Here is a 16419-nt window from a genome sequence, read left to right as displayed (position 1 = left end):
GGAGCAGCCAGCTGTTCCAACACTCTGCTGCTGAAAAATACCGCAATAAAATACACTTCATCTTATGTTAAGCTCCACATGAGCTAGCCTTTTGGCATTCCAAGTTACTCTTCACCTCATCTAACCCTTACAAGATCATGAAATAGAGATTACCATAAAGAGACAGAAAAGGCTGATAACCCAGTTAAGAAGACCACACTTTTCACTGTCACACTTAAGCAGTGAATTTAACAGGCTAACTGACAGTTTGCTATGTATATCTGGCACAAAAGGAGTTGGCTCCTTGGGAAAGACCAAGCTCAGGTTCTGTCTACGTCTATCTTACTCCCAAGTGCTAGATGCCAGCGGGTGGGCCAGTAGCCAGATCAGGCAGGAACTGTTACTGTAATTGCCTTGCAGTATCAGGACCTCTGACTAAAGGCGAAAGAGAAGGAATTCCAAACTTCTCATAGGTGGATCATGACCTCCCATAGCAGTGGCTCAGTGGTGACTCACCTGGCATCCAGGGAAGAAAAAAAAAAAAAAAAAAAAAAAAAAAGGCTGGCTCCAGCAGGCAGAGTGTAAAGTTCCTGGCAACTGCGGTCCATGAAGAAAAGGAAAATTGACTTGAGGCAGAACACATTCCAGGAGGCAGAACACATTAGCACTGTGGTGGAAGACAGTATTTTTAAGAACAGACCCCTTAAGTAGCTGTGATAATTCTTCAACGTTTAGCTACTTTGTGTGCACCACTTCATAAATTTTACCAAAGACCAAATTAACCAGGCTGATCCTTTCAATCCCTGTCAGTTTCTTCTCTCTCAAAGCACAAGAGAACATAGTTCAAGGAACCATGACTTCTGAAAGAGAGCTTCAGCAGTGAGGCGACTAAGGCAAAAAACTGGGGCCAAAGGCAGGTATGTTACAGGCTACATCAATGAGTTTCCATGCGTCACAAGAACTGAATGTCTTTTGAAAAGTCACGTGCTTAAGTGTTGCCCTATACCAGATAACAACATCACAAAGCAGACCAGAAGACTGACAGCAAAAAATATACCCTGAGCAACCTAGGAAGCCAACAGTGAACATTTCCACATAGACACCAGGTAGGTGAACACCAGCCCAGCTGTGTACTCTGAAGCCACCTCCACAACTGGCTCAAACGACCCAGATGGGGACTGGCCCATTGTGCCAAGACTGATGATATCTGGAATACCTTGCTGTAGAGGAGGGTGCTGGGTAGGATGCTGCACATGTTCTCAGTGACTGCTCTTTCCATGCTAGATTACCTGAAGGTCTCACGCTGAACACTGCAGGTTGAGGCCATTATCATTCAAGACCTGTGCATTTTTTGAGTGCAACTTCAAACCTCTTCTTGCCCCCAGAACAGATCCTATGCATGCTATTTATTTATACATGGAATGGACAAGTGTTGCTGATAGGGTTCAAGGACATTGTCAGAACCAATGAGGATGCCTGCCTTAAGGGAAATATTTTAGTAAAAAGCAATATAACGCATTTTTCCATTGTTAAAATCTATAGAAACATGTGAAGTGCTTACGTTCCTTGTCAGTATTATCGGATGTAAAACATTTTTCTGTCATGACTACTCAGAACTCTGTGGAGGATATCACTAGTACCAAAAATAGCATAGGAAACTTAGGGATGCGTAATCAAGTATTTTTTAAAAATCTGTTAGCAAAAATAGCAAGTTTCCATCAACCTCTCTCCTGCAGTTGGTATTTCTGTGCATGTATAAAGTCCGTTTCCTATTGTATTTCCCATCTCATGACTCCTTTGGGAAAACCTAATTCATAAACAAACAATTCCCAGACCAGATAACTAAATCTCCCTGCTGACCCCGTTCCGTACAACCTAACAATAATAACAGAGACTGGATTGCCATTCTCTGCTGTGTTTATGCTGTTTTAGTAATGATGTAATGGAAAGAAATTAACATGCTATTATTATTATTATTATTATGCTAAGGACTGCAAGGAAGAATTGGTATTATTTAAGATTTTATTTTTCCATTCAAAAACAAAAGCCTTTCCAGGGCTTTATAACCATTCACTATTACAAAAGGTCAAAATATTCCATCAGAAACCTTAAAAAACATGATACTTGAAAAAATGTTTTTTAAAACATGACCACAGCTAATCCATTTTGAGCAATGCCTTTTATAAGCAATGTCACAAGGTTACACACTTGGCCCTGTGGGCCTCAGCAGGCCCTGCGTGTCTCATGCGTGGGAAGTTGGCGACAGAAGTGACTATAGTTGACTATAGTCTTTGGCCTCCCGTTCCCTCAGAAAGGGTGGGGAAGTCTCTGCAAGAAGTCCCATTCCCTTCTCCCCTCTTAGGACAACCATCCATAGTAACACACATGGAGAGAAAACTGGACTCTGCACTCTTCCTGCTAGCCACGGATAGGATGAGGACAGTTCAGTCACCTGAGACTAACTGATGCCTACGGGATTCCCTGAGCACCATGTATTTCAGGGACAGGACACAAGCCATTCAGTCTGTCTCCCCCACAGCCCTATGGCTGTTTGCTGACTTTTGTTGAAAGTCAATATCTAATCCTTAAACAGGTGTACAGAGCGGGAATGAGAAATGAACACACCTGAGATTTTGCAAAAATTGGTTCTGAGTTGGGGAGGGACAGGAAGAGGAAGACCCAGAGACCTGTTTGAGACAGCAGCAGCTCTCTAACATGAGACCTTTCTGAAGAGAGCAACCTGGTGGGTGACATCAAGTGCCTATCAGAGAGGTCAACGATCAGGTTCAAGATTTGTGAGGCTGCCTGGAGACATTTCATCCATGAACGTTTTTAAGAATCAAAAAGGCAGCTAGCGATCCCGATCCTGAAAAGAACAGGGAACCGGCAAGGGAGAAGAATGTGGCTATTTTTGCTCATTTTTGGAAGCCTAGCCTTAGCTAGCTTTCAAACCTTCTACATTAGTATGTTATACAGTGCACAGTTCTCCCATATAATTTTGGCATTTATATTAGTACATTGGCAATGGAAACAATTTCCGAAACAGTTGTCATTCTTTTGTCTTCTCTTTGTCAGATTTACGATTCATGTCCCAGCCTCAGCTCTCCATATGTAAGTAACACCAGGAGACCAAACACAAACATGGGAGATCAGGAATCTGTTATGCAAAGGAACTAATGAACCTGCATCTTCTGCAGTTCAAAATTCTGTTGATTTGACAAAACCTATTTTTAAATTGGCATTTTTCTACTGTCAAGTATATAGAGACGGTTTGTCAAAGGTAGGGGTGAAAAAATACCTTCCAAAGACATACTGCAAGCTAGTGGTTCTGCTGTTAGCTTTATGTTGAAAAGAATGAAAATACCAAATGTACATGATGCACTTCAAATGGATATCATGATGGATAAAAAGAAACAAACAAACTCAGAGCATCTCTCAGGGCTCAATCTATGAATTAATGTCTGCTCAGACTGGATTTATTATATTGAGCACAGATGAGTTGTCCTGCAATACTACCCCGAAGTCATAACACGTAACTTTATGTACTTATTTGTGTGATCATGTCCTGCCCAAAAGCTGTCTAACTGCCATTTTCAGTGGATACACAACTGCAGCCCCACACAACACCTCTTAATGTACATATTAAAATTTGCCACTACCTGAAGGTTTAAAATCTCTGACATTTCTCAGCTATTCTTACAAGACAGCTTCCTTAAATTGCATTAGTGCCCCAGGGAGCCTGTGCCACTTAGCTTAGCAGTTGTGTAGCACACAAAGGAGTTGTTAGGGAGACTTCTTCCCAACGGTTATATGGTATAATTAGTGTTGGATGCTACAATGTAACTATCAAGCTGTCTCCATGGAAACCACCCAAACCCCTATACTTTTAAGGTTTCAGCAACTGGTCTTTTTTATAGACCCTGAAGATGCAGTTAAGAGCACACTGATTGCCTTATGTGCTCGTCAAGCTCAGCTGAGACACATTTTCTTTTCTAAGATATTTGCATAGTCTCCATGGTGACTCTCAGGAATCAAATGTATGTGTCAAGAATGAATGTACATATTTCACACAGTGAGAACCAACCACAAATCAATAAGGATTTTTACCATTTTTAATTATCTTTATGCATATGTGTGTGCATATCTGCATGCATAAGAGTACACAAGGCGCGCAGAAGGAAGAAGCTCACTCCTACTCTTCTGAACCCCTTCCTGGCATACTTGAAGGCTTTAGGGTCACAGAAACTCCCTCTCTCAGATTAGGGGTGCACATCAAACCACACTGGTGCCACGGACAGCACCTACCAGCAGAGTCCAGCCAGGCCTAGCACACAACTCCCCCTCTTTCCCAGGGCTTTGGCTTGTGGCTGCACAATTTTTCCAGGTTGGGTGAGCAGAGATGTTGAGACAGCCTTGCATGCAGCGCAGGATCTTTGCCGAATGAAAACACACTGTGTTTATGGAACTCCAGTGGGAGTATATGACATTTTTGCTTTAAGCTTTATGAGGTCCAAGCCAAGAAAGCAATGTGATTTTCAGCCAAGAGTCTCAAAGTCACTTTTGCCTAAGCACAGCAGCAGGCAAAGACCCTACTTCAGTCTACAATATAACCAAGTGGGCAAGTGCCAGATAACCAAACACATTCTTGTTCTGGTTATGATACACGTATAACATTTTAAAACAGATTTTTTAATCCAGAATCCTCTCCCATTAAGGCAGAGATGAACAAGGAGAGCCATTTGCTTCAGAAGCTGCCAATGGCAGGGCTCTTTTAGAGTGGCACTTGTTTCTGCAAGTAAATAGCCCTCAGAAGAAGAAAGGAACTGACATTCTGGACCAGAATATTTTATAGCACTTGCATGCTCAGCAGCAACGGAAGAGGAACTGAAAGATATACAAATAGGAGTGCATGTTTTAGCAGAGGCTTTAAGACTGCAAAAATGTGGAAAAGCATGAATTTGTTTTATTTTGCTTGGTTGGTTTTCCCCTGGAATTAAAGCAAACAAAATTCTCACGTGAACTGCTATCTGTGAAAGAGAGGTACAGTGAGCATAACCAGGCTAGGAGCCCCAGAAGACTTGCAGTTGTGGCCTCTCCATATTATGAAAACCAGGAAGAAGATAATTTCTGCTTTAATAAAAAACATCAGTACTTTTCCAATCTTTAAGAGGGATATAATCCATTTTTTTGTGCTGACATGAAGATGAATCTAGTCTATCCGTTCTCTTCAAGACACCAGGGGGACCAAAGAAGCAGATACACAGACACAAAATAAAAAATCAAAGACTACAGGAGGCGTTCTGAATAGCTGTTACATATTTTGAGGGAAGATTAAAACTGCTGGAGTGTAAGTACAGTGGGCTACAGTTAGTTTCACAGGACCCATGGATAAAATACTCTTTCAGACAGTCCTGCAAAGTTACTTTCACCATGTCTGGCAGTCAGCATTAAACATAGGGAGACCTGGGGCAAACACTTCTGAAGTTAACAAATGAGGAACCAAAGCAGCTGTCAGCAGATGCTTTTATGTATCAGGGAGCCTCCAACACTGTTCAGATACACCAGGGATTACACAATGGTGCATGGGATGGCCACACAGAAAAGAACTGCGTACTCCTGGTGAGATCTATCTAAATTTTCTTCCAACTAATGCATATGAAAACAATGGTTTACAACCATGATGGTGAAATAAACAACTGTATTTCAGTTATCCAACTTCATTTCTTCAGATGAGGGAGGAAGAAAGAGGGAATCCAAAATCCACTGACCTTCCCATCTATTCTTCCTTTTTTATAACAAGCTGTCTCCATAGGTTCATGTTTGAAACAAGCTGAATTCCCTACAAGTTTATTGGGATAACACAAAACATGATGTGGGAATATGAGTTTTTAAGTAACCAGTATCTTCCTGAAGAAAGTTCTGAAATATCATTTTTCCCTTCTATTCATGACTTAAATTATTTCTGCTGCTTAACTTCTAGAGACTCTAACAGGTTTCATCATCAGATAGATTGGCAGCCTTAATCTAAACAAACTCACTGACAGCGCTGTTTGAGCTCATTAGCGTTCTCACCAGATGCTTCTGTCTGTATATATAAGCATCTCCAGTTTTTCTTTCCAGTACATGACCCATGATACTAGCATAGCTTTCAAATTAAAACAAGAAATCTCAGTACAGCTTCAAATCCTTGCTCTTCTGGGGATTAAATCTGTGCAAGGCTATGACGAAGCATTCCATATTTCTTGGGCTTCTTAAGAGCATTTTTTTGTTGTTGTTTTACAGATCACTTTAGTGACTTTTTGGCATTTCTCACGAATCCATACAGATATGACTAACACACACACTATTTGCTTTCACAGCAATAGTGCAGCGAGCATTTGTCACTATAAATATCACACAGGACTATACACACAGATGAAACATGTGCTTCGTCTGTCTCTGCACAAAGCAATGCTTTGACATGAAAGCTGTCAGAAATCATTATGGGGAGGAATTTTAAAACCTCATACATTGATTAAGTTACCGCAGCCAAAGTAAGTATCATAAAAACAAGTTACGACCCAGCTCCAGTTTTTAAGTGAATGAAAAATTAGAGGGCAGGGAGGCCAAATATGTGGGCTTCATAAAGAATTCTCCTTGAATCTGGAAAGCAGGCCATATCAGATCTCATGGTTAGTTTATTGGTCTCTTGGCACTTAACAAGAAATGAAGCGGTGGCAACAATCTCAGCCCCAGCTCATCAGTCACATAGGTACAAAGCATCCAAATGGAAAACAGATTTTCTGATTCTCTGCACCTCCCTAGAGGCTTGGGTTGCTGTCGGAGGACTACAGCATTCTCCTTTCTTGGCTCATTTGCAAGATAAACATACTCTGGCCTCAAATGCTGCTCCTTTCCAACTGCTGGTGAAAACTCCAGTCAGTCTGAGAGATTAAGAGGATGATCTAGGGCACTACTCAATCCAAGAAAAATGCTCATGTGGGAACTCAAAGCTGTTGTTGTGACCAGAGGGTTTTTTTCCACTGGATCTCATTCTGTAAGTCCAGATTCAAATACTTCCTATCTTTATTCTTTATCCACATTAACTTCCTTTCTTCTTCTTCTTTTTTTTTTTTTAAAAAAAAAAAAGGGAGTCACACAGATTTTTAGAGTAGTAGTTAAATACTGCTTTTCTGCACTTATGATGACTTAATATGTGATTGAGATAGCCTTCACACCCAGGCAATGCCAGTCTAGATCAGTATGGAGTTTTAACACTTCCAAACACCTGCAGGAAGTAGCGTAAGTGATCAGATAGAAAGGACTCTTCTTAACTACCCCATACATAAATTTATAGTTCCTTATAATTACAAGATATGTTGTGAGAATTTTATAGGAGCTGGTTGATCAGCCCCTACCCTTGTAGGCAAGCTCCAGTTCAGCTCTTGCTTTCTGCCTATCTGTGTCTGTCTCTGCAGTCTCTTTTGATCTCTGTTCTAAAACTGATGTATAGTGTTTCTGAATCTTTGAAGTATTCACTGACTTCTAACCCAAAATCAGCTGCATTTCAGCACTTGGAGAAGCAGTTCCTCCATGCTCCTCATGCTGCCTCAGATGGGCATGACTGAGCCCTAAAATCATTCTTACAGCAAGCTTTAAAACACTAGTGAAAGACATTAGGGAAACAGCTAGTTTTGATAAAATTATTAGTGCTACAGACAGACCTCATGTCCTTATTACTCATTCCCCTCTTTGAACGCAAGACATATAATTTGAGCACTGGGTTAGAAGCTACAACAGGAAAAGGACTAATTTGCCCTGTTACAAAAACCTTCCTAAGCAAGATAATTACACCATGCACATGAACAAACACAGACTTTTAAGGCTGAAGAACAGATTAAATTATCACAGTGACAGGGACAAATTTTCAGTTGCTATAAAGGCACATAATTTCATTGACAACAGTGGCTAGAACAAACTTTGTCTAACTTATGTCTGGAGTTGGCCAAACCCCCACAAATCTAGAAACCCTTGGACTTTGGTAAAGCTTTGATCCAGTCCAGACTTTGTGGCTCTGATCCACCTCAGCTGGGAAGGACCCAAATCTGCTTAAAATAGATTTCACAACACATCTTTGCCTGCATTTTTTTCCGATAAGTCATAAATACCACACGTAGAACCATTTCTCCTCATTCACAACACCTACCAGCAGAGCCAGCTATTCCCATCTCCAACCCAGAATGTTAAAAAAGAAAAAAAGAAAGAGGCAAGAGCAAGCTTTAATCACTTGACTTGCTACCAAGGAGCAAGAAGAAAGCTAAGGTACTAAAATCTGCACAGTCAGAATATTTGGAAGAAATTCAAACTGCTGAGAAACTCTATGTGACTTGTACTGTCTGGAACAGCTTGCAAAGCACAAGACCAGCCATATCACTCCCTTCTTGTTATCCCCAGAAAAAACGAAGACTCATTTGACTACAGTTTCTAAATAAGCATATTAGGCAAATCTACGTGGGTTTCTTTTTTTCTTGCAAGTTTCATTCACTGTCGTAGGAAAGCTGTGATCACAAACTGCATAGGAAGGTTGTGGTTTTCAGATGACCTGACTGAGGGTGAGGAAAGTAAAATCTAATCAGGGAAAAGGAGTTTGGCAAGCTCTCCTGACTGCATTTACCACTGATAATTTAACAAATGAGCTGTTAATAACTTAAATCAAATACAGCCAGACCCTAGATCCACTGATCATAGGATAATTCCAGTAGGAGGGGACCTCACGAGGTCAGACTGGGTTGCCCAGGGCTTTGTCCAGTTGGGTCTTGAAAACCTTCAAAGACAGTCTTTGTGCCCCTGCCTAACTTGTCCTCAGGGTTAAGAAGCTTTTCCTTACACCCAATCTGAACGTCTTATCTTACATGCACACACCAACACACCACTGTGAATAGGCTGGGTCTGTCTTCTTGGTAATTTCTCCATAGCTACTGGGTGGCTGCTGCTTGTTATGTGCTCCCAAAGCTGTCTCTCTTCCAGGCTGAACAAGCCTGGTCCAGCAGCTGTTCCTCACAAGGCAAATGCTTCAGTCCCCTGACTTTCTTGCCAGCCTTCTGCCAAACTTGCTCCAGTTTATCAATGTCTTCCCTGTACTAAGGAGCCTAAACCAACGTTCCCTATTCCAGATGTGGTCTAACAAGTGCTGAGTAGGGGAGCATGATCACTTTCACAAATTTACTGCCTATGCTACTATTAGTACAGCCTAGGATACTTTTGGACTTCTTGGCTGCCAGGGCACACTGCTGGCTCATGTTTGCTTTGCTGTCTATCAAAATCCCCAGGTCCTTTTGTGCAGAGCTGCTTCCCAGCCATCCAGTCCCCAGCCTGTATTATTTATTGCCAGGGCTCTTCCTTCTCATGTGCAGGGCTTCACATCTGTCCTTGCTGAATTTTGTAAGATTTCTGTTGGCCCATTCCTCCAGCCTGTCCAGGTCCCTCTGGAAGGCAACCCTGTTCTTTAGCATTCTTGACTGGTCTTCCCAGTTGGGCATCCTTTGCAAACGTGAGTACACTCTAGTCATTAAAGATGTTAAACAGGATGGGCCCCAGGACAAACCCCTGTGCTACTCCAGTTGTCACAAGCCTCCAGTTAGAACAGGAATCATTAACCTCTACATTTTGAGCCTGATCGTCCAAGCATTTTTTCACCCATCTAACTGTTTGTCCATCCAGACTGTAACAGTCTAATTTGGATATAAGAACAGAGTGGGAGATACGATCAAAAGTGTTGTTAATGTCAAGGAAATTGACATCCACCGCTCTCCCCTGTAATGATAATGGTGGGAGTTCTAGTACTGAACTTCGGGGAACTAGTTTTAACTCTTGGCTCTGGGAAGACACACTGGAAACAGCTGGTGCACAGACTCTCAGAAGGAATATTCTTCTCCAAAACTTTCTTTGGAAAGTACAGATTTGTATTACTGGGATTGAATAGGCCAAATCCTTAGCTGAAATAATCTGCCCAGTTCCATTAAATTCAGTCTACATACAGTATTTGATCTTAGCTAATGATCCTAGCTTATTATGCACTGATATTTGTTGCCTCAACCCCATGTACAGGTTGCATAGACAGGCCCTAGGAGTGTCAAATAGGAATAGCGAGGGAAACTAGAGAGGTGTAGAAATTCCTCGGTTTGCCTGGGAGAAGCACAGATCCACTGTGTTCCTGTGACAGTCTTTCTCTTACCTTTGCAAGAAAACTCCATGCTGCATATTGCCCTGATGTTGTGCTGCTTTTTAGCTTCACTGTGTGCAACATCAGAAAGAATCCCAACAGTCCACTGCAAGGGATGGGGAAAGCTTGTTAATAAAGGCTCTTAATTTCAACTAAGCAACCTCAAAGGCATCTTGGTTTTCCTAATGCAGAACTGCAGCATTAATCCCATTTGGAGAAAGGTGAGTGGTGGACAAAGAGCTTACGTTACGTCTAGTACATCTCGGGTTTTGTTCAGTCAGTGACTAGAGTCTGAGTAATGTAAGTCTGACGCCCTCATGGCTGGTCTCTAATGCACTTGCATAATCAGAAAAGCAGAGATTATTAGAAACATGAGGTGAAATATTAACTTCAAGCATTGAAATGGCTCTGAATAAAGGTAATGCTAATTTCAACAGGAGCCACACATGTTCGGCAACTAACTCACTTCAACCTCCACAGAGCCTTGAACTGAAAAAAATAACCATGGGGAAGTTTCTGCCTGAAGCTTTCAAGCTGTTTAAACTTCATGAAGCCTAAATTCCAACTGGGAAGTCAAATACATCTCTATACCAAATAGACAGATGACTCAGTAATGCTGGGAACAGAAGACTCCAAAGATCTCTGCTATTAAGGGAATTTTGATTTTTGAGTCATATAGGAAAGTAGTCCCCAGTACTCCTGTAGCCAAGACTACTCTTAAGGAAACTGTTCCACATCTCACTGGACCTCACAGAGCTTATAAGTTTTAGCTCTGGATTTTGTTTCACTTGTAACATACTTACAAGCCACTGGTTGTGAACCAGTGAAATAGTGTAAACCAGCAAGCAGGGAATAGAAAGGGACTTCAAAACATGTGAGGCGCAAACTACTGTATGGCTGGTTGAGAGGCATAAGAGATTACAAAGTGCTGGGGAAGGTGCATGGGAAAGGAGATAGGATCAACACAGCATACAGGTGGTGAAACAAAAGGTGTCTTGGTATTTGAAGAGAGTATGCTGTTCTGGTTAGTGATGCAATGCAGTTGGTCCCCTCTCTGCAATAACAGGAGAGGTGGAAGATGATGACTTCCTAGGTCAGAAGTTCCATGCTGGGCTCCAGCACCTCATCCGAGTGCCATTCCATCCTCAGTACAAGTGGCAAAGGTGTGTCAGCCACATCTCAGTTACAGGTGGTTTTGATAAACCAAACAGTAGGGCAAGATAACTGCCCAGGTCTAGAAGGTAGGATTTCTTTTACACTGAGCCATAACACGAGTCCCCAAAGGAATAACTGCTGTGCCTGAAGCCAAGAAAGTAGATGCTGCTTTGATGATAAAAGATAGGCCCAAACTCAGCTCCCTGTTGCAGAGGATGAAGTGCTGAGCAGTACAGCATTCCACTCTAAGAAACCAGTGAGTTCAATGAAGCAGCATTGCCCAAGCTTTGGAAAGTCCAGTAGCTGGCTTAAGTTCATTCCAGGTCTTCTGCCCTGCAGAGAAGGGCTTTTAGTCAGAGTGATTTGAAGCTGTTTAGTGTTAATTCAGAGATAAAAAGTGAAACAGCTAATTATAATACCTGAAATATTGATGTCACAATTAACGTCAGTTTATTTCATTAAATAAACAGAGCACTTTGCACCTTACTACTTGCACAGGTAGTAGATTTAGCTGCATCAGTTACCCTTACTTTATATTGTACAGGTTTTCCTCCAAATCCTTTATGTCTACAAAGACACTGGATTACAAGATGTTGGAGAGCAACTGAGATGCTTGTTTCTCCATCTAACTATTCCTTTCCACTTGCTGTAGTGTGCACCTACCTACTATACATGTACTGAAGCTGGGGCAATGGAAACAGGAGGCTACAACAGTGGTAAATTCTAATGAAGTGAAAGAGAAGAGTATCTGGGCTAGACAGATATACATTATTACCTGCAGTTAGACCTTGCCTTCAAGAAGAAATAGATTTCACCTACCTTCCATGGAACAACTTATTCATTATTACCTAATTGCAAGTTACTTGTAGCGTGGATAGTCCACCCTTGAAAAAAGCCACTTTTGTACCAAAAAACTGTGTACATGGGGATATTAAAAAATATTGTTAAATATTTTCCCTTTTTAATGGAAAATTTGGATACAAGTAAGAAAATCCCTAACAATCAGGAAATATTTTTGGCATCAGTTAGCATGAAAATATTTTTTTCCCCTCTAAAACAAAAATACTTCCATTTGGCAAAAGACTGGAGGGGAAAGACAGGAATAATTTTTTTTTTTTTGAGATAATTAAAACCTATAGGAAACATTTATGTTGTCCTGTGAGAACTACACTATTAGGCAGTGAACTTTTGCTACTCAAAATAAAGGAATGCTTGTTAAAGCTTTTCCCTTTTACCCAAAAAAAGCATTCTGCCAAATAACCAGATGTACAGGCAAATAAATCCACGTACACCCATATAACGCTGAAAACTAATACTTTGTAATCACCACAAACAGCAAGTTTTACAAGGGCTAATCTGACTTAAGAAGCATTTGAGAGATGCTATTTATCAAAGCGTTGCTACCTTAGTTAAAATTATTTTACTGGTGACTGGGAACTCGCCTGATCAGAATGCACTCACTCAGATAAAAACACATATACTTCCAGCACATTTGAATCTCGGGCCTTCAAATGCATATCCACCGATATGCAGAGACACATATTCTCTGCAGTTTTACTGGTTTATGGCAGCAGAAACTAGTATAACTAAGGTTTTGCACACACCAAAATTTTTAACTGAGAGTCAATGGCATCTCTTATTTTGAAAACATTCACATGTCCTGTTAAAGAGGGGTTACCTGGCGCAGCAGCTGCTATGAAACCTGTAGAAGTACAGGAATGGAAAGTCCAAGGCACTGAAGAGATCACCTGAGGGACAAAGTAATACACTCAGTGGAACACAGGAGAAAAAAATTACCCACTGTTACAAGCAGGGGAACAGCAATTACACGAACATTACTAGTTTAACATTCCTTTGAGCCTTTACAGCTGGCTGACTTTTCATTTATGATGCTTTCCACATTTCTAGCTTGTTTAATGATTTCTCTCTGACCTTGCTTCTAGCCAGTTCCTGCCTTTGGTTGAAAAAGGGGAAAGGGATACATAAGAGTATTCTTTGCTAGTATACAGAAGACCCTGCTTAAGCAACATTTGCCAGTGGGTACGCATGCATCATATCCACTTCTTTTATTATAGAGCTTGTGATAGTTCCTGCTGAAGCAACAGGAAACACAGACATATGTTGGCTGCTTCCCCGTCCGGCATTTGAACTCTGTCACACAGAGCAACTTGAGATGTTTAAAAAAGTCCTCCCAGATCCAAGTAGAGCTCTTGAATACTTGCATTTCCAGGAACCTGGGCCCTGATTGCTCTTGGTAGCAACATTCCCAGGGGTTCTCCAGCTTTCAGGCTCTACAGATTTGGAGGAAACTCCATCTTCCACTTTTTGAAACATAGGACTATTTTGCCTAACTTGTCTTTCTGTCCTAGTGGGGGAATGCCTACATCCACAACATGCACCACCAGGCAAAAGGTAGAATTTATGTTTATTTAAATGGTTTTTCCTTTATTTTTCTGACTGAGCAAATGTATAGTGAAAGCAACAGATGCTCATCTTTATCCTTCTAATTATTAAAATACCAAGATGCAAGGAATATTAGCCACCATCAAATATTCAATTTCTCCATCTTTAGCCTTCAATTTTTTGATACTTCAAATCCTGCCATGGGCTCAAGTGATAAGATACATCTTACGAAAGCAACAAAACAAAATCTCTGCATAGCACTGAGGGCAATGCAGAGAAGAAAACTCAGTTCTATATGGACTTCTGGGACACTGCTCTGAAGAGGACACACTGACCTTGGGAATCCTTGTTATTTACCATGTACCACCTCAAAAGCAGTTCTTTGTTCTTTGTCCCATGCTGCTGCTTTGCAAAGGGAAGCTAAGGAAGGTATTAGTAAATATGCAAATTACACAGTGTTATATACCCCCTCTCTTCTTCCCATCTGAAGTCATATTATTGGTCATATTCCTGTTGAATTCCAGGGCTAAAATCCTAAGGGTTTGGCCTCTAAAAATATGCATGGAAAGGAAAGGCAATATAGAAATCTAAAAAAGGAAAAACTCAATCAACTTTACCTGCTGGATGGGATGCAGAGGCCAACAGCACCACACTAAAAAATAAAAAAAAAATATTTTCATACTACAGAATTTATGACATGGCCTGTAAATGGACAGTTCTGTGTTTGTTTTTTCATGGTGAAACTTATTCCAGTTAAGTAGAATAACTGAGGCATAAGCATCAATTAAAAAAAAAAAAAAGTTAGTTGGGAAGGAATTGCCAGGGTCACCCAATACAGTCTCTCATCTGAAGCACAACTATCACCAATATTTGATCATGTCCTCTGTGACTGTGATAAAAATCCAGATCTCAAAAACCTCCCAGCATGGAGATTCCACATCTCTCTGAGTAACCTCTCCCAGAGCCACTCTACCCTCCTAGAAAAGAAATTTTTCCTGATGCCCTGTTTCTAGACCACCAAAGCTGCAATTTATGGTGGTTGTTCCATATTATACCATGAACCACTCCTTAGAAGAGTTTGGCTCTGTCGTCTTTGTAACTCCCTTTCAAGAAAGTATAGGCAGTTTTAGGTTGCACCTTCGTTTCCACTTTGTCAGTTTCTACCAGACCAGCAACTTCAAGCTCTCCTTGCAGTAGCCCATGTGCTCTACATCACTAACAATGTTAGTAGCCCTCTGCCAGATCTTCAGTTTCTCAGCACCTTTCTTGAACTGGGAGGCCCAAAACTGAATAGAGTATGACAGCTGCAGCTTCAGCAACGTTCATAATAACTTCTCTCAATCTGACAGCCACACTCCTAATGTAGCCCAGTACATGGTTTGCCTTTATTTGCCATGCACATGCACTACTGCCTCATATAGATCTCAGCATTCACTATTACCCCCAAGTCCTTTTCAACAGACCAGCTGTTCAGCCAGCTGCTGACACCACTGAGACTGAATCTATAAAGAACTGTATTTATGTCTAGACTTGAGTGTCTTTCTGTCCGAGGATTGATTTCAGCTGTGTACTGATGTCCACTTTATAGGGATGTACATATATTGCATGCAAGAGTCAAATATAGTCTTGTGTGTGTGGCTGTGCATGCACTGCACATTCATGCCCAAAATGTCAGTTAAAGATAGGACAAATGTGCAATTAAACAAGTTTAAAAAAAAATGCATGAAAATAAAACTAAGTACTAACCCAAATGGTGCACACTTTTCATAAAGATACAAGTGAACAAGAAAATCAGTTGTAATGGTTCTTTACCTGGAGTATCACTTAAGATTTCCGAGGTCCTACAAAGACTTCATCCTCTGAGTTTGCAGTATAGGATTTACAGAGCCTTTTTCAGTGCTACTGATTCGTCTGCTAAACTTTTTTTTCTCCTATTTTTCTCATTCCATGTTATTCCCAAGGTTAGAAGGCTACAGAAACGTATTCTTCCATTATAAGATGGAAGAAGTATGCATGTCTCCAAAGCAGAGCTACAGCTTTCTCCAGTTACCAACAACAAACATCCATGACAAACACAAAGGACAAAAGGGAGAAGGAGAAAAGAGTATCTGGAGAAGTCGATTCTTGATAAGCAGCAATCACTGCACTTACAAAGGTAAAAAGACATTCATTAATGTCATGAATGCTAAAGCTAGGCAATTTTCCCTGGCTAATTACCAGTGAATTTTACAGTTCACTAGACGCAGTAAAGGCAGCAAAGTGCCAACCCAACCAGCAGAGGAATGAAAGCCTGCTCAATGAAAAGTTAAGGCAGAGAAAGAGCTGGAAGTGGTTCCCAACACGGTGTTATGGCCAGAACACCGAACTTACTGTATATGAGCTACACCCAGTACCTGCAGTAGTACAGTATCATCAGCACGGTGCTTATACCAGGCCAACTCCCTTCTCCAGTGCTAAAACAGTTACCGTTTCCAAGCCTGCTTGCCCTCAGCTGGTCCCAGTTCTCTATGCAACCAGGCTACTGTGCTTCGTGGACTGCCTGCAGCATGCTTTGGTGAATCCCAGCATGATTTGCAGAGGCACTGGTAGCAAACACAAACTGCAAAGAGCATGGAAATCCCATGGCCAAGGAAGCCTTGGGGGGAAGCTTGTCACCGAAACCAGCCGCGGAAGACAATGGG

At 41.2% G+C, this 16419-nt stretch overlaps 1 protein-coding gene across 5 annotated transcripts in view; it reads right to left on the bottom strand.

Annotated features, from left to right (window-relative positions):
* TMEM241 (transmembrane protein 241) overlaps positions 1-16419 on the bottom strand; it is a 62979-nt gene that overhangs the window by 19101 nt on the left and 27459 nt on the right. For 4 of the 5 annotated variants that reach the window (XM_037379767.1, XM_037379771.1, XM_037379770.1 and 1 more), the window contains 3 exons: positions 14356-14390; positions 13014-13083; positions 10193-10286 (listed from right to left, as the gene is read on the bottom strand). In XM_037379767.1, the coding sequence (XP_037235664.1) occupies positions 10193-10286; positions 13014-13083; positions 14356-14390 (199 nt within the window). The remainder of the gene's footprint in view (positions 1-10192; positions 10287-13013; positions 13084-14355; positions 14391-16419) is intronic. The other variant, XM_037379772.1, reaches the window with a different exon arrangement.

Source organism: Falco rusticolus, chromosome 3 (genome assembly GCF_015220075.1).
Source record: "Falco rusticolus isolate bFalRus1 chromosome 3, bFalRus1.pri, whole genome shotgun sequence".
Lineage (NCBI taxonomy): Eukaryota > Metazoa > Chordata > Aves > Falconiformes > Falconidae > Falco > Falco rusticolus.
The sequence above is the reverse complement of the archived record's forward strand: the minus strand, read 5'-3'. Positions and strand labels throughout refer to the sequence as shown.